General features: G+C 42.2%; 1 protein-coding gene across 4 annotated transcripts in view; it reads left to right on the forward strand.

Annotated features, from left to right (window-relative positions):
* Positions 1–26,974, forward strand: part of adcy9 (adenylate cyclase 9) — a 54,026-nt gene that overhangs the window by 13,288 nt on the left and 13,764 nt on the right. For all 4 annotated transcript variants that reach the window (XM_050044193.1, XM_050044195.1, XM_050044194.1 and 1 more), the window contains exons 2-7: positions 17,679–17,878; positions 18,131–18,238; positions 18,420–18,694; positions 19,324–19,426; positions 21,280–21,497; positions 22,714–22,873. In XM_050044193.1, coding sequence (XP_049900150.1) covers positions 17,679–17,878; positions 18,131–18,238; positions 18,420–18,694; positions 19,324–19,426; positions 21,280–21,497; positions 22,714–22,873 — 1,064 coding nt within the window. The remainder of the gene's footprint in view (positions 1–17,678; positions 17,879–18,130; positions 18,239–18,419; positions 18,695–19,323; positions 19,427–21,279; positions 21,498–22,713; positions 22,874–26,974) is intronic.

Here is a 26,974-nt window from a genome sequence, read left to right on the forward strand (position 1 = left end):
ACTGACCTGACGTTAGTTAATCCTCTCGCTCTCCAAAACAAATGCATGCTGTAATTGCCGGCTGCAGTCGGAATTTTACGACACCAGGCTGTGGGTGTCATACCGCTCCGACCAAAGGGGCGCTATAATCAACGAAAACGAAAAGTTCCGCACAGCTGCTTTAAGTATCTTGATAATATCATATTGTGGATCCTCGGCTGATTCCCACTCCTAGAGTTTACTAGCGATTAAAAAAGGACTTTTGATGGGGGAATCATACATACTCATAGTCACCGTGGTAATCAGCTTTTTGTGTTTCTGTTGTAGCAACAGTTATCAATACAACTTGTGTCTTTGCCCTGAAGTGATAGTCACCTCTGTGGCAGGCAATTAAAGAAGAGCAGAGTTCATGTTTTATCACTCACTAATCCCGTCCAAACTTGGGTTCATGTGACCTGGTGGTGGTAACATGCTGGTAATAAGCAGTTGTGATATTTGTCCAGCTTGTCAAATTCTGTGTGACTTTAAGGCCCAGACACCAAAACAAAATCCAAGAACTAGTGGCGATGAAGACTGACTGTTGTGTCGCTTCATGTCGCCTGTCTCTTGGCCAGAGGGCTGGGTTAAAATGATTGATTCGTCTGATTCAAATCGATTTTCATTTGAATGACCAAATAGTGATTTATGAAATCCGAGATCATTCTTTTAACAAATTTTTTCCCACTGATGTGTGAAGCTCTAACCTTGTTAATCTCACCGGTAGCTAACAGGCCCTGGTGCTAAATTATTAGAGACTTTGGTCTTGAGACGCTCTGACTTTACAGGTTCTTTATCTATAACTGTAAGCTTAGTCCTCTATGTTTTGGTGCAGTTTATTATCTTGCAAACATAGGAACAACATTTAGTTATAAATATTCACTTTTAATTCTTATCTGAATTTATTCCTTTTTTTTTTTTAAGAATAATTCCTCGTAAAAATTTACAGTATTAGCTCTCTTAGAATCTCTTTCACATTCTAGCAAAAAATGTTATTGAACTGAAATATCTCTTTATCAAATCGAATTGATTTAGGCACCCAGCCATACTGAACACATCACTGAGACTACAGCCAATGCTTAACTAGCTTGTACATTCTTCGCCTGTATGAGAGAAAATGACTCTCCATTGCAGCACGCAGCAGTAGTCTGTAGTCGTCATTCAAAAAGAAAAACCAGAAGACTGACAGGATGGATTCAAGATGCTTATGCCAGTTAGCACATTGAAAACACAGCCAGATGTTGAAAGAACAAAGAATATTTTTCATGCGGCAGCAAACAATTACACAGACAATTACAACAATCGTTTCGACTAAAGAGCTCAGTGGCTAAAAAATAGTCTAACCTAATATAACTTTTCTTTAATTTAATTCAATGCCAATGTGATTTTATTTGAACAGCCAATCACAGTGATAGCATTCATGGATGGGCTCCGCTGTCTCCGAAGCTGATTCAACACGCTGAATTTGGCCCACTAGTGCCAACCATGCTGGACACACCACAAAAACTAGTGTCGCAGACGATCTCTGACAGCCCAACACTGACCCGCGGCTGACTGTTGGCTTGGTTTGTCAGGGCCGTCATGTCTATGACAGCAGCAGTGTTTTACTAATTGTGTGCCACAAGGTAAAATGTCTATGAATCAATTTAATTCCTATTTTTTCAGTTTGTTTTTTGCTGTATTTAGGATTCTGTGATGGCTTCAATTAAACTGTGTCACACAAGTTTTATAAATTAGCTCCTACATTTGACAGTGCGCACTTCCAACAGACAAAGATGACTTGTAACACACACATTTTCTGGATGAAAACATATTGTAGCCGAGGGAAAATAGAGGTTTGACTTTCAGAGATGAAAAAGCATTATCAGTGCTGCTCTGCCAGACTCTCCAGCGCTGCGCACACACACACACACACACACACACACACAGACACACACATACTGTACAGGAGTGGACCTACAATTACATAATGCTCCCCTACATTATTATATTAGGTACATCCTAATCCCATTATCATTAATGCAACGTGTGTGTGTTTCAGAGGGAGAAAGGGCGATGTAGGTCTAACACTAAATCGTAATTTAACGGTGACAGCAAGTAGCCAAAGAGCCAGCAGTGTATACGGGGAGACCTGAAGCACTGTCCTCTTTTCTCTCTTTCTCTCGTGCATCTCTCACCCTCTCTGCTAATAGACATGTAATAACACTTCCTGTCATCCTCTGCGTCTCTCTGTGTCGAACACTCTCCCACACAGTTGTCTAATCAGCTTTTTTTTTAAATTCATCCACCCCACATAATTCACGAGAAGTTTGTCATTCCTATTGCTCAAGAAGGTGTTGAGTCAAGTGTGTTTGTGTGTGTGTGTGTGTGTGTGTGTGTGTGTGTGTGTGTTCAGTGTTGATAAGCGTGCCCAACCCTGTCCTAGTCCAGCTGCATGTGTGGTGTGCACACACACAAACACACAACTAATCTTTCCTGGCAGTTTGCTGTTGCTTTAATACATTCTTCTATATTTAGAAGAACGTTGAGTTAATTTCTGTAATTACCTAAATCCCAAATGGATGAGTCACCTGCTCGTATTGTATTTAACCTTTTTAACAGGTCTTTCCAGTCTCTCCAGCGTGTGTCAGTGTTCATGTGTGATGGAGGCCAGAGGTTGCATATGCTCATGTTTGTTTGGAAGTTGTCAGTCATTAGATGAATTACATAACAGTGTTGTGACAAATTTTACCTTGTCTTTACACGTGTGTGTGTGTGTGTGTGTGTGTGTGTGTGTGTGTGTGTTTGCTTTTATCTAACTAACAGTATCTCATGACCAAATGAAGCCATGTAATCAATTACTGGAATGTGACTTGTTACAGGTGCATGCACCCACGACCTGGCCTCATTTACTGTTTAATTGCTGGCACGGTGACTTGCACTTTTATCACCGGTGCCGCCCTGCAGCAGTTTTTGCCCCTGGTAGCTTAAAATAACCAGCAGATATGAGCAGACATTGATAAAACTGGCTTTATCATGTGGCCAAGACGTGTAAAAACACAATAAAGATCCAGAGCTCTATCAGTTGGGCTTTTATTTGGGCAATATACGTCTTAACTTACCATGTACAGAGACAGACAAAAATGTGGCAGACGAGAGAGGGAGGGGGATAATATTCAACTCAGGTCATTGCGGTTATGTGGCAAGACACAGCTGAGACAACCAGGCCACAGTGAGTGGGCTTTTTTTAAAGTTTTGCAATGTTGTTACTTTGGGAAAATGTTCCCTCGGCCTTGTCGTTGCACATTGTTGATCATCAAATGCCAGACAGTCCTGATAATTCACTTTCTGGGGACCAAGGCCCGTCTGACACGCCTGTCATGCTGTTACTGATTGACCAGCTCATACAGAATATATGAATGGGGTCAAACATCATATATGTCTCTGTGTCATGGCTAGGTCATGACTTCCTGTATACTGCACATATGGGGCCACAATAATGTCACCCATTTACCTTCTACTCTGTACTTTGTGTGTATGTGTGTGTTGTGACAACTGTTTATAATTCCACTTCTGCGACAGCTGTATGTGCCAGTGTGGCAACAGCAGCTGGTTGTCTCTACTGCCCTGTGTGTTTGTGTGTGTGTGCGAGAGCGCCAACTCAAGTATGCTGGAGTGGTGCTGTGTTAAACGGCTGTTCTGAATAATAGATACGGAGCGTGGCCTCAAGCCTGCTAAAAAATCCATGAGCTTCCTTTGCACTGGTTTATATAGCTAAAGAGTTTGTAAGAGAGAGAAAGAGAGTTAATAGCCAACGTGGTGGGAAAGTAAGGATGATATTTGGGCAGTCAAGAACCAAATATGTCAAAGAAAATAAAGCAAGACAGACACGCAGAGTCCTTCTTATGGTGGAGGATGGGAGTACCGGTTGAGCTGTTTATTCATACCTTCCCCCATAAGGTGTGTGTGACTTCAATGGGAGTCACGCTCTAGTGAATGTCCATAGGGGAGTTATCTGCGAGGCAAAGTGCATCACTTGCAAGGTGTGCCCTCTTTCCCATAACCTGCTGACTTCAGTCAATAATTTCCTGTTTCCCGGCGTGCCCTTTGGTCTCACAGAAGCTACGTGAAGTTGTTTCATTCAGTATTTGTAGGAGGAGAATGACTGCAGGGGAATAGTCAGAGCTAGAGAGTTGGTATCTCCAATAGTGCTGTCACGACACTGGACTTTCTAACTTCAGTACAATATTTTAAAAAATATCGATACTTGACACCATTTTCGATACCACAGGGAAAACTGACATTGAGGGTTCACAACATTTCAAATATCCAGAATTAATATGGGCAGCATGGTGGGGCAGTGGTTATTATTGTCGGCTCACAGCAAGAGGGTTCCTGGTTCAAACCCAGGGTGGGGGAGCCCTTCTGTATGGAGTTTGCATGTTCTCCCTGTGTCAGCGTGGGTTTTCTCTGGGTACTCCAGCTTCCTCCCACAGTCCAAAGACATGCAGGTTAATTGGTGACTCTAAATTGCCCGTGATGTGAATATGAGCGTGAATGGTTGTGTCAGCCCTGTGATAGTCTGGCGAGCTGTCCAGGGTGTACCCCGCCTCTTGCCCAATGTCAGCTGGGATAGGCTCCAGCCCCCCTGCGATCCCCAACAGGATAACGGAAAATGAATATATGAATGATATGTATCAATAAATCGATATTTTTTGACTTAAGTCATTTTCAATCCCAATTATCATTCCACCTAACTTACATGCTGGTAAATTGATGCTACTTTTAAGGGAGACTTCAGCATGCCTCTAGTTTGATGGATTTCCCCCTGAGTAACTGTTAAATAATGCAAAGTAGTGAGACCTGCAATAAACTCTTATTTTAAAAAAGACCTAAAGCTATTAAGCCAGCTTCATACTTTCTGCAAGTCACTGCATTGGTCCGTGTGATGTAACTAAATGTAATCATTTGCCCATGTTTTCGAGGGTCCGCACGAACCCCTATGCGAACGACCATGTGTGTCCCAAAATTTGTGACTTAGCAAACTGTATGCATTGACATTATTATAGCAACAGTGCCGACAAAACGTGCAGCAGTTACAAAATAATGTCCAGTCCAGCTGGTAGCATAGGCATCTCTAGCTGGTTTGCCAAGAAGAAGATGCAGATAAATGTTGCATGTTTGTTTTGAAGAGAAGTTGTGAGAGGAAATCTGGAGTTACCCACATTTATATAATTCCGCTTTAAAGGAATACAAACACAGTTGGGGCAGCTGGAACGGTGTGAGGAGCGGGCAAGACTGACTCTGATGGACCCTCGATTGTAGTATGAATACAACCGCATGCGTGTCCGTGGGACCAGTACAAGTCTGCAGCAGTCTGCGGACATTCAACGTGGGAAGTACATCTGAAGCTTTAATATGTCTGAAGCCGAAGCTGAAGAGAGACCAATATACAGCAAAATGGCATTAGCACTTTTATGTCCATTGTGAATGTCATTGGGCATAAAATCTGGATTATCACTTTAAAAATGTACGGACTGGCTTTGAAAAACCTGTATCGGTCAAGTCTTACTATAAACAGCATGTAAAGCCCTGTTCCCTGGTGGTCTGTGGAAAGAGAGAGTTGTGTGACATTAGAGGGAAGAATAGAGGAGGGAGGGAGAGAAGAAGGAAGCAGAAGAAGGAGCATGTTTTCTGGTCATGACCCTTTCCCAAGGATTTCCCACAGTCTAGCTTAGGGCAGCGGGGGAGGTATATGTTTGTGTGTGTGTGTGTGTGTGTGTGTTCGTGCGTGCATGAGTGAGGTTGACAAATCCATGGCACACAGCAGAATGAATCACAGCATGCAACGACTGTATGATCCAAATGAAGCCGTACAATTCAAGTGCGTTTGTGCACCCCTAAAAATATGTTATATGCAGAGAAGAGTAAAACCCCGCCGCATGTATTTATTTTAATGCCAGGCACTGTTAACCTACCAGCGTGTTTTGGGTTAAAATGCGACCAAGTGTGTGCATACGCATGAAAAAAAAGGGGACGTGTCAGTCGTCATCGGCGTCCCCGTTGCAGCGGGACCAAGGTTGGTCATTTCTTGCTCAAGGACTGTCCTCTGCTGCTGAGCGACAGCCTCCCTGAGAGAAACTCGGAGCCTCTGTGAAGTGAGACACTAAAATGCCTTTTAACAGCTGTGTGTATGTGTGTGTGTGTTTATCGGAGTGACGCAGTGACAGTCGGAGTGCGTCACTGTTCCTGTCAACCCACTGCACTACATGTCACACACGCGCACTCACTTGTAAGATTTACTGAGAGAAGAGCCATTGACAAACAGATGGTGAATGATGAACAAAGGATGTATGCATTCTTTCTTTAACCATTAGTCAGATGTAACGTTAATGGAGAACAACAGAGGAAAGAGGGGGAGGACGACAGTGTGGATAGAGAATAGATCAATTCTTATTCCACTTGTGCTTATCTCTATCCACGTTCCAATTCTTGTCATGTTATTCAAGCACAAAAAGAAGTCCAAATATGTATGACCGCCCCCCCCCCCCCAAACCTTTACTTTCACTGCATATTTGGCAGCCATAAATCTGTATTGTTTCTCATTGCATTCCAGACTCGTAGTCTTTTGGAGCTGGCTCCAGTTAGAACGAGTTCTGGATACCCTACCCTTGGGATGATGCGACAAAGGTCTCGTTTTTGACCCAAACCTAGAAAGTCAGATGCACTAACCTGGCAATAGATACTTTATCAAATCCCTAGAGTATGATTTAAAAAAGAGATAAAAGATGTGGAGAGGAAAGGAACTCCCCGGACTAAAATGATGGCACAAAAGAGGGAGGGGAGGAGGGATGGATGGATGGGAGGGAGGAATGGGAGGGTATTTGAAGGAGGATCGTGCGAGAGCCTCATCCCTCGGTTCCATCAGTGTGTCCAAATATGGAGGCATCTGCTATTGCACGAGGCCTGTTCTCAAGACCCGCCACTGACCAGGGAGAAAACTGGAGGGTAGGGAACAGGAGGGAGGGAGGGGGGGAGGGGGGGGGAGAAGGACCGATGGGAGAAGGTTTATGTGAAAGGAATATGGCTGAAAAATGAGAGGATGTGACAGCAGAGACAAGACAGAGCAGCTAGATATAAAGACAGGTAGCGAGAGCCTGCGCGAGATGCAAGGGTTGGCAAAAGACAAAAGAGAACAAGTTGAAGGTTAGAGAGATAGTTGAGTCGGACAGTGGGAAGGCCAAGTCTGCGAAAAAGGGAAAACAAGTTGAAGTCTATTTTTAGTGCTGGACTTGTTTATTTTCTGACTGTTCCAAGCAGCGAGATGAAAGTGAAGAGTGAGAGAAAAGGTTAGATGAAGCTCACAGAGAAAAGAGGAGGATAAGCTTTAATTTGTCTTTTTCTGCTCCCGTTCTGAGGTTGACTTAATTTGACTTTGATGCTTCATTAGTTTGAACAAATGTTGCGTGTTAAGCATCCGTCTTTGTCTCCCTCTGTCTCTCGTATTCATACTTATCTTCACTTTGCTGTGTGTGGGACCAGAGGGGAGCTGGCGACCTTTGGGTCACTAGGGATGGTTTTGATCAAGCACTTGGAAGCCGCCGTAAGGTCAAAGGTCATTTGTCAGGAAGTGCAGAGTCCAGATTGGGACAGCCCAGTGGGGATATTCTGAAATGTCAACTTTAGTCTAAAATGTTCACCCAGACACTCTCACAGAGGGACTGCTGAGCAGGGCCTGGGTGTGCGTGTGTATGAGTGTGCTTAATTACACATGTTTGAGTGTGTTCATTCAAGTGTGGGTCTACACACAATGCTTTCAGAGGAGTCGGCCTCCAGGAGGTTGCGTGTGTGTTAGAATGCAGTATGGTTTGAGGATGAGAGTGTGTATGCAGGCTGCAGATGTGCAAGATTAGTCACCAGGGAGCGATCAAGATGTTTTGGCTTCATTTTGGGGAGCTGTCATGTCGCCCATCTTTGTACACAGTGTATGCTAGTGACGCACAAGGCACCTGAAACGTCTGTATGAGACACACCAGGCTTTCAGCTAACTCTAATGTATTCCCGGCAGCAACAATAACGTAGTAGAAAGAGCAAGAAAGTCCAAGTAGGGTGAGAGGGAGAAGTCATGGATGGGTCAAACACACACTGGACTTTCAGTCAGGAGAATGGTGCTCTTGTGAAACTACTATTAGGTGACATGACATAAGCCCTGTTTCCACCAAGCAGTACGGTACAGTTCAGTTCGGTACGCTTTTTTTTTTTCCCGCTGTGAAAAGATGTGGATGGTACCAATAGAAACGTCCGTACTGTCCCCATTTTTGGTCACCCCTCTGTTGGGGTACCCAGCACACAGATCTGGTACTAAAAGGTGGAGCTGTGAACGCTGCAGTCCACTGATTGGTCAATATCAGACAGTCACTCTGCTCAGGGCTGAGTTGTGGCTGGTTTTGAGACTCATGTAACCACTGTTCATATTGTGGAGAGTTTTACTGTAACTATGAAATGAAAGATTGTTTTACTGCCTCTTACAGAAGTAGGAGTCAGAGAAAAAAATAATTTAATTCACTGGGTCGACTGTCTGCGACTTTTAAGGTGGAACATTAAGCAGCAAGTTTGACATTTTTTGCCTGAGAAATGATCAAAAGTTAATCGTAATTAATAATCGGAAGTGTTTAAGGACAGTTTCCTGTCGATCTGTTCATTGACCAAATGTTTCAGCACTAGTGCCGTGTGTTTGTATCTGTATGCGTGGCTGTGTTGGTGTGTTTGGGGGTGTGTTCATAGGAGAGTCATTTTCAGATGTGTGTGTGTGTGCATGGTCTTCGGGTGTACATGTGGAATGTGACGACTCAGCTATGCTTCCTCTCCATTCATCCTTCTGTTCATTGATTCATTGATTCATTCATTCACTCACGTGTATACACCCTTTACATGTGGATCTCGTGCCGAGTGCATGCAGTGTGTATGTTTGTGTGCGTGTGTGTGTGTGTGTGTGTGTGTGTGTGTTTGTACATCGTAGATAATTTCTTATAAATGAGGATATGTGGGGCAGAGGCGATCACACTGCAGTGCACTACTTTGGATGAGTCATACTTGCAGGAAATGCCAAGTTTGTGTGTGCATTCATTCGGATATATCACTATGTGTCTCAGACAGGCAGATGCTGCATACTTCCTGGAAAGGGTGTCTTGTGTTTAAAGGGCTATATCCTCTTGCGGAGTGTGGGGTTGTGTGAGCGCTCTGCATACCTACACACACAAGAACAAACAAATTAGTCACAACAAAAGTGTAGACTGTGTGAAATAATGGATGTAGCCCAACGTGGCGTCAACCATTGGTTAGTGGACTCCTGTTTTAAAGTGTTGAGTTTAGCATTTTGGCCGTCGCCATTTTGGATTTTTGGAGCCAGAATCGACTATATTTGGATGAGAGCGTTGTCAGTAGCTAGTGACTTGTGAGCAGACAGCACCCACCTGTCACTCAAAGTGGCCATGCCCTTATTATGCGTAACTTTAAGCCTTATTAAAATGTAACTGGATGAGTTATATAAAAATCCACCCTCCGTACAGTTGTCATAAACAGGGAAATAAGCCATAGAAACACATACAAACTGATTTTTGTACCAATTCTGCTGTAAAGTTGGACATGTTAACATTGGGGGTCTGTGGGGACTGACTCACTTCTGGAGCCAGCCTCAAGTGGCCATTTGAGGAACTGCAGTTTTTGACTCCTCTGCATTGAAGTTTGACTTGAATGCACCCAGCCACAGAGCCAGTAAACAACTGTTTCCTCACTGAACTGCTTCCAATTTGATTTGATTGCCCGTAAAGTACAAGCATCTGTTACCTTATCTGACTCTGAACAAGTAGGAAAACATCTCTTGTTCTTGTTCACATCAGCTTTAAGGAGGTCAGATGTTTTTTAGTCAGTAACAGTGGTACTTTCTGTGGCAGGGTGTAATGGTATAAAACATGTGTCTGAAAATCATTTACTCTGGAAACATTACATGGAAAGCACAGGTATAGGCACGAACGTTAAGATGATGAAGCCACAGTGAAGTCTTGGTTTGCTCATGTTGTCAGCAGGTTGTGTTGGCTCCACATGTCTGCCCATGTGTATGTAACTACGTGTACATGCGCACTAGAGGGACATTTCTTAATCTAGGTGTGTGTTTTGTACATCTGTGTGTTGTAGTCTAGTTGTTGTAGTAGTAGCTGTCCTCGGCTGAACCCTCTCTGCTCCAGCCAGCTGGTCTGAATAAGTGAATAAAACCCATTGAGCTGCATTGACACTTTAGAGTGCTGGTGTCAGTTTCTTTCCCAGAGTGCTGCCTTTACAGAGCCTGGAGAAGATCAATACACAAACACACTCACAAACGCACACACGTGCAGCCTATACACACACCCAAGGAAGCTCTACCGTGTGTTTCAGTAACTTCGGCTGCACAAACTCAGTAGTAGAGGATTAGAGCTTGGATAAACACACAGAAGATACAGTGCGTGTGGCACTTTGTTGTATATCTAGAAAGCAGATGACACTCGGGCACACACACACACATTATCCTACTGTGCAGTGCACGGTCTGAAAACTACAGTTTTTCAGTGTCTAACAAGTCAAGTACTTTAACGCCCTCACAATTCAAGGCCTGTTTAAGAGTTTAGAGCGAGCTGTTGATAAAGTTAGAAAGCCGAAATGGAAGTAGACAAGGAATGTGGGTTATGTGAGGCATGCTAAACTCAGTGACCTTCAAAGTACTCTCGGTCTCTTCCTCCCCCTCGCCATCTCTTCGCCGTTTGCCACTCTGCTTTCGCTATCTTCTCTGTGTCTGTGTTTCCAACTCATCAGCATTCTGCCTCTCATGCATACTAGAGTGAGAAGGAAGATCACAAAACAAGTGTCCGTAGTCACTGTATGCCTCTATAATGCTAGCTAGAGTATTCTGTACCCTTTTGCTGAATTGAATGCTATTTTGTTTATTAATTTTTTGTAATTTAAGACATTACAGTAAATCGTTTGAGGCTCGTCTGTCCCTTCAGTAGTTGATCTCATTGAACAGTAAGCTGAAACTGCAAGTTTAGGAGTGTCTTTAATCAATCATAGTCAGAAGAAGGTGTTGGCTGTGCAGATCACAGTGTTTTTTTTATGCACTAAGGATTATGAAGTATCCTTACATAAAGTGTTGTCCGTGGACTATGCTTTATAGGCTACATCCACACTAATATTTTTTTGTTTCAAAATACATAAATATTTCTACGTTTATGCATAGCTTAGTCTGAACGAAGACTTTTGGAAACGATGATGCAGACACCTGCATTCGATTCCCGATTCTGTCATCAGTCATGAATTGTCAAGCCACAACTTGGTGTACAAACATTTTGTGATTTCATCCTTCTTTTGAAAGCACTCCTCTCCCATTACCATGACGTCTTCCGGTGATAAATAATGCTCCCGGCCGATACTGCTCTGATAGGTTGCCGTATGTGTTTTGCTACGACTCCCAATCAATTTTCCACTGCCTTGAAATCCTTAAACTCGTGATACTTTGAGTAACAGTTCTACCTTGTTGTTGGGCCATCAAAGAAATCTCTAGTCTTTTCGCGATCTCCATGGTATATCCTGTAACTAAGCAACCAACAAGAGAGTTGACAGTATGCTTCCTGTTTACATTATACAGTGCTTTTTAAAGACGCTTTACATAAAGTAGGATAAAAAAGCACAGTGAATTCTTCATTAAAGACAATATAATAAGAGACTAAAACTGAGTAGAGCCAACTAGGGAAACTGTGGGGGTTTAGTCAGGGTTGGCAAGTCTGGAGAGGTGGGTTTTGAGGGCCTTTTTGAATGCTGACAATGTGGCGGCATGTTTTATGTGGCGCGGTGGTGAATTCCACAGAGAGGGGGCAGCAACTGAAAATGCCCTGTCACCCCAGGCTCGCCGCTTGGTCCTGGGTATTTGAAGGAGGTTGGCATCAGCAGAGTGGAGACAACAGGAGGGGGAGTGCTTATGGAGGAGGTCAGAGAGATATGGAGGAGCTAGATTACTAAGGGCCTTGTATGTGATGAGTTGAATCTTGAAGTGTATCTTGTGTTTAACTGGTTGTGGAGGACTGGGGTGATGTGGTCACGTGAGCAGCAAGAGTTCTGTGCGTACTGAAGTTTATTGAGGACAGTGTTTGTGGTGCCATAGAGGATGCTGTTGCGGCCGTCAAGCCTGGATGTTACAAGTACATGGATGAGTTCTTTCAGCAGCAGAGGGTGACAGAGAGGGTCGGAGGCGGGCAATGTTACGTAGGTGAAAGAAGGCTGTTTTGATGATGTGCTTGACACGAGGCAGGAAGGAGAAGACAGCTCCAAGGTTGCAGACTTGGGTCTTGTGATATACATTTCCAAGCGTGTGAGTGTGGACAGAGATGACATCTGAAATGGTGCTAAATGCTCTTGTGTGCTGACATTGTTTTCATTTTAAAAAGGTAGTAGTGCGGATGTAGCCGTAGACTGTGTGCCTTTGCTTCTGTGGGAGGTTTGACTTTTCTGTAAACTTAAATATCCTCCCAATAGAAGACTTTTTGACATGTGACAGTAGGAAAGGCATACGTGTAAATGAATACTTGATGTTGGACGAATTCCATTTAGCTGCCTCAGTTTCAGGGTCCTGGTATGGTTCTGCTGGCTCACTGTCACAATGTCATGGCGTAGTGAGACACTGGAAAAGAACAGAGTGTTTTTATTATTAGCAGAACCTGTTCTTTTCCTAATCTGGCAAGTCATAAAGTTGGTTTAAAAACACGTTTTCAAAGCTGCCAACAAGACAAATAACAAGAAGCAACACAAGCTTTTAGCTTAGTAACTAATTATGTCATGAAATGTACTGGCTTTGTATTTGAAGATAATTTGGGGGTGCACAACTCTTGCCTATGAGAACAGAAGTGAACCTTTGCGTGACTGTGTGTGTGTGTGTGTGTGTGTGAGTGGGTCGAGATCTCATAAATGGCCTTTGTCGCCCGTTTGGCAAAGGACTCAAACCCTAAGTTAGAGCTGTTGTTGGCCTACAGGCCGAGGACGTCTGCCAAGTCGTCACTGTCCCAGGGCACGGAACAAGACACACAGTGCTTCCAGACTCCCAAGATAAGTTCATTGTTAGTTACGCATTCATAACTAATTTTATTTATGCAGACGGAGAAGCAGAACAGAACACTGTGGTGAGATGCAGTCATGCCCATTGGTTCCACAGTGGCTAACTTAACCTCTGCTGTATCTTTTTATATTTGCACATTACGGCATATTAACCCTGAAACAATCATGCACCAGATCATAGCAATTTGCTTTAGTTCTGCCAGTAATTACGATTATCGATTTGGATTTTTGTAAGGCAAGTTCTTGTTCTTATTTCACGTCATTAAATCTTAAAATTCCAAGAATTCAGTTCAGTGAAATTGAAACTGAGGAGTGGAAGCAGCAGTGCCAACACAGCTGCTGCTTTTTAGATATGACTTTTATTTAGAAGTTACCCTATTATCACATTAGCTATCTGTTACACTGACTCAAACATTGTAACAACAGTGGACCGAGAAGAAGAGAAGAGGTAACTTGTTCAGATAGAATCAGGTAGAATCATTATATCTGCGGATGCATCCAGACATGAGGGTTAGTAAATAGCCTGTGTGTGTGTTGTGTTGTGTGTGTGTGTGCATTTGTGTCTGACTTATGAACACACCCACTCAGCATCAGACTGACGCACATGCTTTCACATATGGGTCGGATGCTCATCAGTCACACTTACACAGGTTGACACATCTCATGTCTTTGGCCTTTTTCTGTTGAGTGAAGAACAATGTGTCTGTTAACCCGACAGATAGTCAGGTCAGAAGGAGTTTGATTAAATGGATCTTTCTTGATTTACTTATAAAGCATTTTGTCACACTGTGTATAAAAGGTAACAGAGTTCAAGAGTTAGGGGCAGTATTACAGTGATTATTATGAAGTATAATTTCAATAATTTTATGCACCTATTTTATGTTGGCTTTTTCATGTTCATACATTTACATACAAGTTTTTCCTGGCTGCTTGGGTTCAGTCACTCCAGATCATTTCCAAGCTAAATAGAAAACATCTCCAGGGTACATGTAAAACTCAATAAAAGCTGCATTTTAAACAATTAGGACTTCAGCTGCAACTCTCTTATACTATGAGCAACGTAATATTAAAGCTACAGTTAAAAGTAACCTTTTGCCATATTTGCTGAAACTGTCACTACATCCACACAGATGTACATGAGACAGATACTCTGTGGAAAAAAAATCAAGTTCCCTCTCCTCCTCATACTACTTCTAATGACATTTACTTGAATCTACAGCAGCTGAAGGAAAACAACCAATCAGAGCTGAGGAGTCTCTAACGCAGCTGTCAATCATGTCAATCACTGCGTTCAAACTGTCAAACTAGGCTGCGCTGAACAAATACGAATCATGATTCTGTTACTGCATTGTCTATTTCGTGCCTCTACTGTTTTCAGAAACATATTTTAGTGTACTGTTTAGCTGTAACAAGACAAAGTTCATCCGACAGGTGGGTGATGCTTCGTTTTGGCTCGACTTTTTTCAACATGGCGGCCAGGTCACATCTTTTCTCATTTTACAGCTAAACAGTACACTAAAATATGTTTCTGAAAAACTTTGATTTATATTTGATCAGCGCTGCCTAGTTTGACAGTTTGACCTCAGTTCATGAGCCGTGAGCGACATGATTGATAGCTGCTTTAGAGACTTCTACTCCTACTTGGAAGTTTTCAAGACAAAGTTGGTCTGACTAGTGGGTGATGCTTTGTTTTGGCATAACTGTTTTCAACATGGCAGCCAGGTCACAACTTGTCTCATTTTACAGCTAAACAGTACACTAAAATATTCCCATTTGATCAGCGCTGCCTAGTTTGACAGTTTGACTGCAGTTCGTGAGCCATGACCGTCCTACTTGGATGTTTTCGTTCATGTGCAGTTGCTCTTGCAATCGCTATTAGAGGCAGTAGGAAGAGGAGGAGGGTCAACTTCTTTAACTTCAGCTTCAACTTTATTTTGTCCCTAGAGGGCAATTAGTTGCGCAGCAAGCAAAAACACACATAGAAAGACACGAGAGAACACATAAGAATATAAATACTCAACAACCGGTGGGAAGGAGGGGGGAACCAAATACAGTGATCTGAAACAGCAGTGGTCATTAACAACAACCATCAGTATCAACATCAGCAACACCATTGTCATCAACATCGTCACCATCGCTCATCACATGATCATAACAAGATTAACAACCAGCCAAAAGAGAAGCCTCAGTGCTAAGTTTGACTCTACCACTACCCTGCATTCAAAAGAGACGTGGCAGTCGGAATGAAGGAGCGCTTGTATCTGTTACTAACGGGGAAATCTGAGCTGAGAGCCAGACATAATCTGTCTCATCTACTACTGTGTGGATGTAGTGACAGTTTCATAGAGAATATAGATAGAAGTTGTCAACAACAGCTGTGAGAGACAATACAAAATACTGAATTTGCAAAAAGACTCAAGAACAAACGTCTTATACGTTTATATTTGTTATCTAGAGATGATCTACAGTGATAATCCTGTCAAAATATGACAACAGTCATCACAAAATGTTTGACAGAGCTGAGCTAGGCTTGCATTAATACAGTGTATTTGTCCTGGAAGCCCTTTTCTCACATACTTAAAAGTTCACTGAATGGGCTGCAGTAGGGTTGCTACAAAAACACAGAAATAGTGTTGAAAGTTGGCTCCAGCCTGTGCTGCAGGGACAGCTCATGCCCATGGAGCAGGGATGCCAAATGGGTTCCCTTTTAGTGTAAATAGTGTACATAACAATGAAATATAACACCGACAATCAGTCAGAGGCAGCGAGCCAATCAAGACTCTTGGACCGGGCTCCTTTATGGCCTGAAGTTGCTCCTCCAGTCGTGTCGGTGCTAACAAGGTTAGCACCTCTTAGCTGTTTGAACAAAGAGGCCAGCAAGCCAGGTTACTGTGTGTTTGGACAGGCTGATAGCGGCTGGCTATGGGCCACTACTCTAATCCACTGTTTGTATATTTCCTTGTTGGCCCTTCACTTGTGTGAACATGGCCAGAGCTCCGGGCTGATGTGCAAACATAGTTGGTGAAACACCCAGTATTGCATTACCACCTGCCTGTCAGTGTGTGTGCATCAACAAAGAGTGGCTGGTGATGGGTATGTCTGCAGCTAGCCAATATTTTCACAAGTGGAAAATCATGACTGCCTGTCACTGAGAGTGTTACTGTGGGATTTTAAGTCAGATTTAGCGTAGTCTCATCAACATGATCAACTGGGTTTATTTGATAATGACATAAATAAAAGAAATGCAAGCTAATTTTATCATTTTTGAAGCTAAAACCAGCACATGCTAGGTATAATCGACTTAAATCATAACCAAAATTACAATCATCAATTGTCCTATAGATTGACTTATTGTTTTAGCATCAGATTAGAGTACGCAGATGTAACATAGTCATCACATTAGAGGATTTGTTGCCCAAGGAATGTTTGGCAAAACAAATTGCTTGTTATATTGTGGCGATCCAGCCTCTTGTGCTGTTCTCAGTGTTACCATTAAAAATTGTGCTTTAAAGCAGTGGTTCCCAGCTGGTGGGTCACGGCCCAAATGTGGGTCGTGGGTCCACTCTGCATGTACTGCAAGTGGCTTGCAAGCACGTGACATTTGTAAAAAATACACAGTATTTTGAAGTGCAGTACATTTCTGGGACATAGCTTTTATTTTGAAGTGCAGTTTCCTGCTGTAGAGTGAGTGACTAATGGACAGCGACTTGACAGAGACAGCAAACTAGNAGTGCAGTTTCCTGCTGTAGAGTGAGTGACTAATGGACAGCGACTTGACAGAGACAGCAAACTAGCTTGATGATGTGGACATAAGACAACATGAGAGGAGTAAACATGAAGTTATATAAAGTGACAGCCAGGTAGCTCGTTGATTGCACAGTTTTGGTTTTATCAGCATCATTAGCAATGTTAGACTGCAAATCAACTGCACATTATGAATAATGACCAACAGGTAGAGACAGGGTAAAAAGGAGGCGTCTTGTACAGTAATGATTTGGGGCTTATGACTGTGGGATCACTGTAACACTCTTTTTAATGGACTTAATGAACTGACAAAGTACACAGAGTCAGTTGCAAGCACAGCAGTTTTAACAGCTTTTTAATCAATGAAAATACCCATGCTGACATGCATATGTTAGCATGGTTACCAAATTATTTGCATGAATAGCTTATATACACGATCTTATGTGGATCATAAGATCGCTTCCTGAACAGATTTCACAGATGGATTCTTATGCAGTCTAGCTTTTGAGATCATGCTAAAATCACTCATCTTTTTTTGCTTTCAAACCACAAACAAACTGCACCAGAGTCCACTTTAAAGCGGGACGAGACCCAACTTCTCAAGCAGTCCCAGTTTGGTTGTGCGGTCCGCATTAGGATTTAATTGACAGCTTTTAAACCAGCCAAAATGAGCCGCACCAACCAGGCAAACTGACCTCAGGTTAGATGTAAAAGCACTGTTTAAGTCAAACCATGAAAATTTCAAAGATCATCATCATGAAGTTCTGAACAGAGGGCATTTTTTTTTTGTTTGTGCTTTTCCCCAGGGCTGAAAACCTACCTGATCTCAGGAAGGAAGTTGGACCATGACATGCCGTGTGGCTGTGTTCAAGGGGGACTGTCGGGTGGAGATTTTGTTAGCGTCGGCCTGTCTACCTGTCCTCAGCCCCGCACACCGGACCTCATCCCTGGGGGAGCACAGGCTGCTGAGCCCCTGCTGTCCCACCAACCTCCAGACAGGATTGGGGTAAGTCATGAGAAACAGAAAGCTGAGGGTGGAATATAGACATGGATACATACATGCCCTCGTATTTTGGCCAGACATCAGATTAATAATAATTTCTATGTGAATGAGTTTTACATGTGAGGAAAGTGCAGGTAGTCCTTTGACCACAGTGTCCACACTCAAACACTCCTATCTAAGTGTTGTTATATCTGGAACTGGCTCTGTGTTTTATTTTTTATTTGTCCCCCCTGCACTGTCCTTTTGTCTCTCCAGCCTCCCTGTGTGTCCCGTAGTGTGGTCTTGTCTTCGGGTGCAGAGCAGGGTGACGATGTGGCTGTGCTGAACGGCTGCCAGGAGGAGCACAAGACCAGCAGTGCCAAAGTACAACACACACACACACTCACTCACAGGCATGAACACTGACAGCACCAGTGCATATGTCACTTAACAGTCATGTCCTGTGTCACCTCCATCTGTGTGACCTTTTTCTTCTTCTCCTTTATCTCCTGAATCTCCTCCCTGTCATCTTTTGTGTCTTCCTCACCTTCTCGTATGGATCCAGTTCATCCCAGGTCACAGCCCCAGAGCAGCCAACGGTCTCCTGAGTCCCCCGCTGGAGGATCCAGTGCGAGCCAGCCAGAGCTCCCTGTGCGACATGCTCCAGGAGAAAGAGAAGAAGACCAGCACCAGCACGGGTACTGGCACCAGTCTAGGCATGGCCGGTGGCACAGGGGCAACAGGCACGGGGATGGACCACTCCGCCCTCATCCAGCTACGTGCCAAGAACTTCAGAGAGAAGAGTGACGTCCATTTTGTGGATGTTATCAGGGAGGACAGGTGAGCAAGAGGTTAACGGTGGAACTGATAACCCAACACAAGGGTGACTGATATGACTGAGTTTACACAGTGAGATGTGGTGAAAGGATCCATGTGGTCATAAACAAGATCCCATGTTCATATGTTTGAACTTTGTGAATGAGTAAGCATGATTTGTATAAATGACATAAACCTCCATATAATTTTCTCTCAAAGTGTGTATCTACCTCCATCAGTTGCCAGTCTATCACAGGGATATGATATGACATACCTGTATCATAGCATTACACAGATCACTTTGACATTTCACGTCTTCAGATAATGTCGAGAAACACAGACACCACACAGAAAGGCTTCAGGGCGCTCTTAAAAACAGAATGCAAATGTTTGACACACTCATTTTCATTTCATTTTGCAAACAAACTCGAGTGTGACTCAACCAGACCAAACATCAACCATTCTGCAATATATTAAAATCTACTCCAAGTTGAGTACATAGAAAAGAAGATTCAGAAGTAAATTTACTGGGAGTTTTGGTCCAAACAAACCTTTGCTGACAAAATCAGCAAATTGTTTTTTAATAAATATTTGACTTCCATAGGAAAAATATATTAATCTTATATTTGGTCTTGTCTCTATGTTGTTCACAGTCTGATGAAGGACTACTTTTTCAAACCACCCATCAACAAGATCAGCCTCAATTTCCTAGAGAGACCTCTGGAGAAGGCCTACCGCACCAGCTACAAGGAGGAGGTACACACACACACACACACACACACACACACACATCCTACCTTGCCTTTTTTAGTACGGTTTAGTTCATTTATTTTGGTCATTTTCAAACTTACACAACTCAAATAGACACAAGAAAAAGAGAGAAAAAAAATCACCATCAGCATAGTCATAATAATCATAATAATATTATTACTTTTGAAGCAGTGACAAATCAAAGGAAGTTATGCTGACGCAAACATGTTGACTGAAACCTTGGCTTATTGCACCCACACTTTTTATGGCAGTAGTTTTGTACTGTTCTCTGGAATTATACAATGAAAATGAAAGCAACAAAACAAATTATATTTACATTTTATATAGCCCAAAGTTCCAAACAAATATTCATACACATACACTGGCATTCATAACTAGGTTTTATATTTCATAATCAGCATTTTTTCACAATACTTTTTAAATCAATCAGGTGTTTGACACATTACACAACATCGATTAATTTTTAAAACTATTCCACATTATTCTTATCTTTACTTTTGTTAACCTATAAAACATGTTCCTCTTAGTTCATACTGACTCTTCAATTTTGAACAACTTCTGGACACAGTCTGGAAGCATCTTATTTTTTACTTTATACATTAATGGGGTATTTTTAAGGTTTACCAAATCTCTAAATTTGAGAGCGTGTGAGTTTATAAATAATTGTTCAGTTGGTATGTGTGACTCAGCTCTGTTTATGACCCTTACAGCTCTCTTCTGTAGCATAGAAATTGGACTTTGACATTTTGTCATCATGACATGATTTATATGTGACTTCCAGCAGAGTTTATGGTCTGTCACAACTCCCAAAAAATTATTTTATAAACTCTTTTGATTTCAGCATTAACTATGATAATTTCTACTGGACTATAATTTTTTCGATATCCAAAATTTATGAATTTGGTCACATTTAAATTTAACAACAACTTATTAATATCAAACCAGTGACCTACCTGTCACTGTAATTATAAGCCTCATCACAGCCGTACTCAGCACAAACTTTAGAATAGTTGCTGACTATTTACCGACTTTCTTAATTTTCCTTGTGAGGATATTTGTCAAGCATGTGGATGGGGACATCCAGGGGTCTTAGACAGTGTGCTGTGTGCTTTGTGCCTGTGTGTGTCTGACTGTGTGTGTATATGTGTTTGTGAGTGAAGGGGGGCAGGAGTTGTTGCAGTGTTTTCCTTGTACCACCCCCCAACACCACCCTATTTCCCAGATTTTATGCCATATTAGCCTTGCAGCCTTGTGGCCCCCTGCTGTTACAGCAGTGTTACTACAGAGCTCAGAACACTGATGTTCAGCCTCTGAGTTTATTTGATGCAGATCTGCAGTGATGATCACTGATGATCAGTCTTTGGTGGTGACTATAGTTTATTTGATAGAAGCTTCCACTGTGGATGTAACAGTTTGTTAACTTATGTGTGTTTAGGTTTATATTTGATAAATGTTGTGTTTTACTTTTGCTTATTGAATTAAATTAGTTTCAATTTTATATTAAAAAGATATAGTGGTCTGTAGTGAGGTCAGCACACACATATATAAATGTTAGACATACTTTTAAGACTAATTTCTAATGGACACAATAACTCAAGTATCATGAAAAAGCTTTTGAAATCTAAATAGGTTATCATTTATAAAAAATATATTTTTACCCGATGACTAAATGGTCTCAGTTTAGTTTTAGAAATATCACTATTACCTTTTATACAGCTACCTTTTATCATAGTAGTTCTGTCAAGCATCTGTGCATGTGCAGTGTACAGTGCAGGCATGATTTCTGCGAAGACTGAGCCACTGCCTCTCCTCCGTTTCACACCCCTCTTCCCCTCCAGGTAAAGAACCAGGTGCAGGTGCAGACATTTGCGAGCTCCACCTTCAGCTCCTTCCTGGATGTTCTCCTCAGCTGTTTTGTCTTCCTGGCTCTGACACTGGCCTGTTTCCTTCCACCTCTGGTGAGCCCGGCCACTGTGGGCCATCCGGCTCCCGCTGCCCTGGCCCTGGCTCCCCTGGCTGGCCTGTTGGAGCTGGCCTCCCTGGTGCTGTCCATACGGTGAGTATTGAGTGCGCGCACATGTTTTGCAACAGAGTTCAACAAATATGGGTTTAAAAGGACAGTTAGAAGATATTTATACACGATAATACATTAATGAAACAAACTTTTGCAAAACAAAACGAGAAGGACTCTGTTAAGGCCGATTTGTTTTCCTGGAAGAACGGAAAACCTTGTGAAATGTCATGTAGGCTGTTATTGTCAGTGCTGTGCCATCAGGGCCCAAGAATATCTAGCTATTTGTTTCCAAATTGACTGCTGTAGTGCTTGGTTGGATTAAAAGCCTGTATCTCTTGGGCCTCAGTGGCACAGACTTGGAAACCACTAATAGACCATCCCATAGCATCACAACTCTCCACTGAAACCAAAACAAATTATTTTATGTGGTGGTTGGCTCCCACACCACAATGGATTAACTTCCCTGGTCAGATATGACTGGCTCACGTCCAGTTTTTTTTTTGTGAAAGACCAATATTGGCTCAGAAATTGGCACAATGAGAAGTTCCAACCCCCCCCCGCTTCCCCCCAAAAAAACTGTCTACTTGGAGTTTCCAGTATTTGAAATGCTTAAGATGTGTTTTATGGATTTTGTGGTGTGTTTATGGGTGTGGATGTATCTCTCTCAGTGGAGAACATTTGGAAACAAATTAATTTCCACTTACTGCCATGTGAAAATTGGGCAATAAATCTCCATCTTTTCGCTGGGACTTGGACAGCATAGTTGTGTTTTANACCCCCCCCCGCTTCCCCCCAAAAAAACTGTCTACTTGGAGTTTCCAGTATTTGAAATGCTTAAGATGTGTTTTATGGATTTTGTGGTGTGTTTATGGGTGTGGATGTATCTCTCTCAGTGGAGAACATTTGGAAACAAATTAATTTCCACTTACTGCCATGTGAAAATTGGGCAATAAATCTCCATCTTTTCGCTGGGACTTGGACAGCATAGTTGTGTTTTAATAATGTGTCTTAATTAAGGACTGCTGAGAGTCTGCTGCAGTTTATCCCTGACTGAGCAGGACCGGGGGTGGAGAGTAATTCAGGGAGAGATAATATGTTTTTCTTTACTCTGTTTTGTGTGCAGCTTTGATTTGCTATGTCATGTTTTTGTTTATTCTGATTTCGGTCTCATGTAGAATATTGCTTTGGAGCTGCGCTGCTGGAAACTCATCCTCTGATGTGTCATCCTAACACTCTGTCCTCCTCTCTTCTCCTGCAGTATGGCCTTCTATCTGGAGGAGGTGATGAACTGTACCCGCTCCCTGCTCCTGGTGGTGTCTGGATGGGTCCCCCGTCATGTGATTGGTGCTGTGTTAGTTTCCCTCCCTGCCATCTCTGTCTTGTCGCACCTCACCTGCAGCGTCCACTTGCCCCTCCAGGTAAACATGGCTGTTTGGTGGGATGACGGGATAAAAACTGGACTGTGTGTGAATGAGTAAAAGGGAAGACATTGTCCTGTATGTGGGCACTCAGAGACTCTGTGTGTCCATCTCTCATCATTGCACTCTGTTTCCATCTTCCGTCTGACACTGCGTCCACTGATTCCCATGGGGGAGGGGGTTTTAATTTTCCCTAACCAATCACGAGAGACCGACATGTCTGCCCGAATCTAATGTCATTTTAAACTGACACTGATGCATAGCCGTGCCAACGTACTGGTTTTACTGTGGGTTCAAGGGTGGAGTGGAGCAAAGTAAAACAAACTACGATGTCAGGCGATGTTGAGAACACACGCCGATTTAGAACAGCCTCGACAGCAGTATCTACCGCCATTGTTGCTATTACTTCTCATCAGTTAGGGTGCACAGCTTGACAGTGTTTGACAACAGCGTTAGTCATGCCGTGGGGCTTGATTGATTGAGTGATTGATTTAAACAAGAAACCGCTGTTTCATGACTTGATACCAGACAAATTAGTCAACTCAGTGGAGTGGGCGGATTCAAAGGTCTGCACCCAGGCAATATCTCTTTCTTAAGAATCATTCTCAGTAGAGAATTAGGAAAATTAACAATAATTATAGTAGTATTTTAGATTTTAAGTTAAACTATCAAACATACTACTGCTGCTGCTGCACTACATTTGTCATCGCTTCATACTTTTATTCAAAGGTATACTTTGCAGGACTGGCCGTAACTGTTTGTAAACACACTCACCAGTGAAAGTAAAAGTAAAAGCCAACCGCATTCATTTGGTGTTTGTGGTTTTCTATGCCCCACCCATGCCAACAATAGCTGTGGCCAGAGGCATTATGTTTTCAGATTGTCTGTCCATCCTTCAAGAGCGCCTTCAAGGGATTTTTTTTTAATTTGGCACAAACATCCACTTGGACTCAAAACTGAAACGATTAGATTTTGGTGGTCAAAGGTCCCTGTGACCTCACAAAACACGTTTCTGGCCATTAACTCAAAAATTCAGAATTCAAATTATGGCAAAATTTCACACAAATGTCTAGTCGGATGCAGTGATGAAATGAGGACATTTTATATCAAAAAGGTCAAACATCAGCTTCACAGTGACATCATAGTGTTCTACAAAAACACTTTTCTGATCATTATTCAACAACATCACAGTGATATTTGGTCAGATACAGAATTGATGACACTAATCTTGGGTGCCCACCTTAAACTGTGCTAATGGTATGGATCTTCTGTGCTGCTGCCGGGGGGAAGATGTGTATGAAGCATCCATGTTTTCACAGATATGGATGTAAACTGTAACTGCAACTGGTTCGCAGAGACATACAACCACAAGACAGTAACTCTAGATTTGCGCTGTATCTCTTAGATGTGTGCTGCTGACAGTCTTGCTGACAGGCATCTGGTTGATACCTTTTTATAAAGCCCCGACCTCACCTGAGATCTGTGGAGACACACACCAATAAATGACCTGGATACAGAAAATAAGAAGGAAATAAGAAGATACAGGCAGAGGGCAGAGTCTCTGTGGAGAAATACATGCCCAAACACTTGTAGTGGGTTGTAAATGATGACTGAGAGCAATTACTTCTGTATGAATCTGTACATTGTTTTTTAAGGAAAATCCTGCATAGTATACCTTTAGCAATATTACTGCTACATCTGCTGCCAGCAGTACCACTTAGGCTGCAACCACTGTCGCTATTAGCATTAGTAATACAGTTAATTTGACTCCTGCTCCCACTCTCATACCCCTTCTCCCACAACATAACATGGGTTTCGTTCTGCTTTACACTCCTAATTTTGAGTCATTCTCAGCTGGAACCAAAAATAGCAGGTTTTTCTTAACTGGAAATGCGAAGCGTGACAACATCATTTGGCGTGTCATATTCTACAGGTCGGAAAGAGAGGGTGTAAAAGGCAACAATAGAATCGCTAAGTGAGAAATCATTGGAAAAAAAGAGCGTACAGTGGTCTCATTAATAATTGGTCATCCTTTTTTTTTTTCAGATAAAAACAAATATCTGTAATGACAGAACAAAAGTGACGCATCCATAGTTGCAATGGTTTGATGGTCCTGAGCAGAGCCAGTTCAAGACCCAGAGCTAATTTGGTGGAAAAAGGGTATCAGTGCAACTACGCTGCCTCTGCTGTTACAGGGCTACTGCTAACTGTGGGAGTCGTACTACGAGTGATTTCGAAGCTACAATTGTTGCCCTCACTGATATCCCTAAGCCAAAGTAAGCAGGGCGAAGTTGGGCGGTTTGAAACCTTGCCCATGGTGGTCTGAAGCCAGAGATCCTTGGAGACCAGCAGAGCTGTTAGCTGGCATTAGCCCTGATAGGAACTGTAGAAGGAAAACAGCTAGGAGGCTTCAGGAGGCTTCGCCTGTGGACCTTGGCACCAGGAATGTTGACATTTCTTCTTCTCTGAGTCCCGCATGTGAGAAGATTGAGAGCAGCCATACTTTGCAGCGTTTCTCTGCTGTTTTGAGTCAAGGCCATATCCAGCTCTGTATAAGTTTGATTCTCTCTTTCCAGCTTTGAGCCAACGGCTGCTCACAAGATGTGTGGTGTTTTGATATCTTGTTTTTCAAGGATTTTCAACACCCCATTTCTCGATCCATTTCTCTCCCACCCTGCTCCGTCTCTCCCCTCCACTCTCTCCCCATCTCTTCAGGGCTTGCAGATCAAAGCGGGAGTCTCAGGGAGGGTTGTTAATTAGACATGCAGTTTTCTGGACTTTAATGCCTTTGAAGATATCAGACCCCAATAACAGTGCTGGAGGGGGGCATCGCTGGGAGAGAGGGAGGACATGTGTAGGAATGAGAGGGGAAAAGATGTTATCCTGTCAATATAATCATTAACAACCTGTGAATGTCACCAAATTACCACTGCTGTCTCTGTGTGTGTTTGCTTGAATTATTCTATATTTGAAAGCAGGGCTGCACAATATGCAAAAATAATATATATTGCGACATTGATGATAGTGCGATTGCGATATGAGTCACAGTTTTACGGGAATGGTCTTTTTTTTGTTTGATTTTACTAAAAAAATTATAAAAATGACAATGTGATTTTTTTTTCTGGGGCCTGTGCCAAAAAATCATGTTTCCTCACATCTGGAATATGATTTATAGGCATTCCCGTATTTTTACCTCTGTCAAAAAAATTGACACATCAAATGTATCATAGAAAATGGGTACTTCTTTTCTTCGTCTGCCCTTGAAACATTCCTTCCTGTATTTGATATATGAAGATCATTTTTTTGCGCTGCAATATGCTGTGGCTTGGTTCATATTGCATTTGACATCTAACTTTTAGATACCAGTTAAATTACATGCAGAGGAAAGACTAAAGCAAAAGTGTTTTTTTTTTACTGGGAGAGGAAAAAAACTAATTGGAGATGATCTTACTTGTAATTTTTATTGTTAGAATTCATGAAAATGAACATAAAGTAAAAGTACTAGTTTAAAACATATTGTACAATAAAATAAAAATGAGAGTGGCAAAACACAATCATCTCTACACACAAGTAATACATTTTGCTAAACAATAAGTGGTTAAATAACATTTAGGTGAAGACATGGCCACCAGGAGTAGTTCATCGGTATTTCGTAAAGCCAAAGATAACATCCTCAAATGTCTTTTTTTGTCCACAACTTAAAGATATTCAGTTTACTGTCAGAGAGGAGGAAAGAAAACAGAAAATATTCACAATTAAGAAGCTTGAATCAGACGTTTTGACTTCTTTTCATCTAAAAAACCCCAACTCAAACCAATTAATTGATTACCACATTAACTAGCGATTAATGGAATAGTTGACAACTAATGGATTCATCGTTGCAGCACCACTACTTTTCAGTGTCCTGGATAGTTAACTTTCATTTTGACACTGAGCACGTTTACATGTGCACAATAATCAGATAACTGGGAATAATCAGGTAATGGTAATAATCCGATTTGACGTGTTTACGTGCACTTCAATAATCTGACAATCAGAAAAACCTGGTTTACATGATTCAGTCCTTCAGTTGGATTTCTCCCCAAGTACATGACATAAAAC

The sequence above is a fragment of the Epinephelus moara genome, chromosome 5 (genome assembly GCF_006386435.1).
Source record: "Epinephelus moara isolate mb chromosome 5, YSFRI_EMoa_1.0, whole genome shotgun sequence".
NCBI classification, from domain to species: Eukaryota; Metazoa; Chordata; class Actinopteri; order Perciformes; family Serranidae; genus Epinephelus; species Epinephelus moara.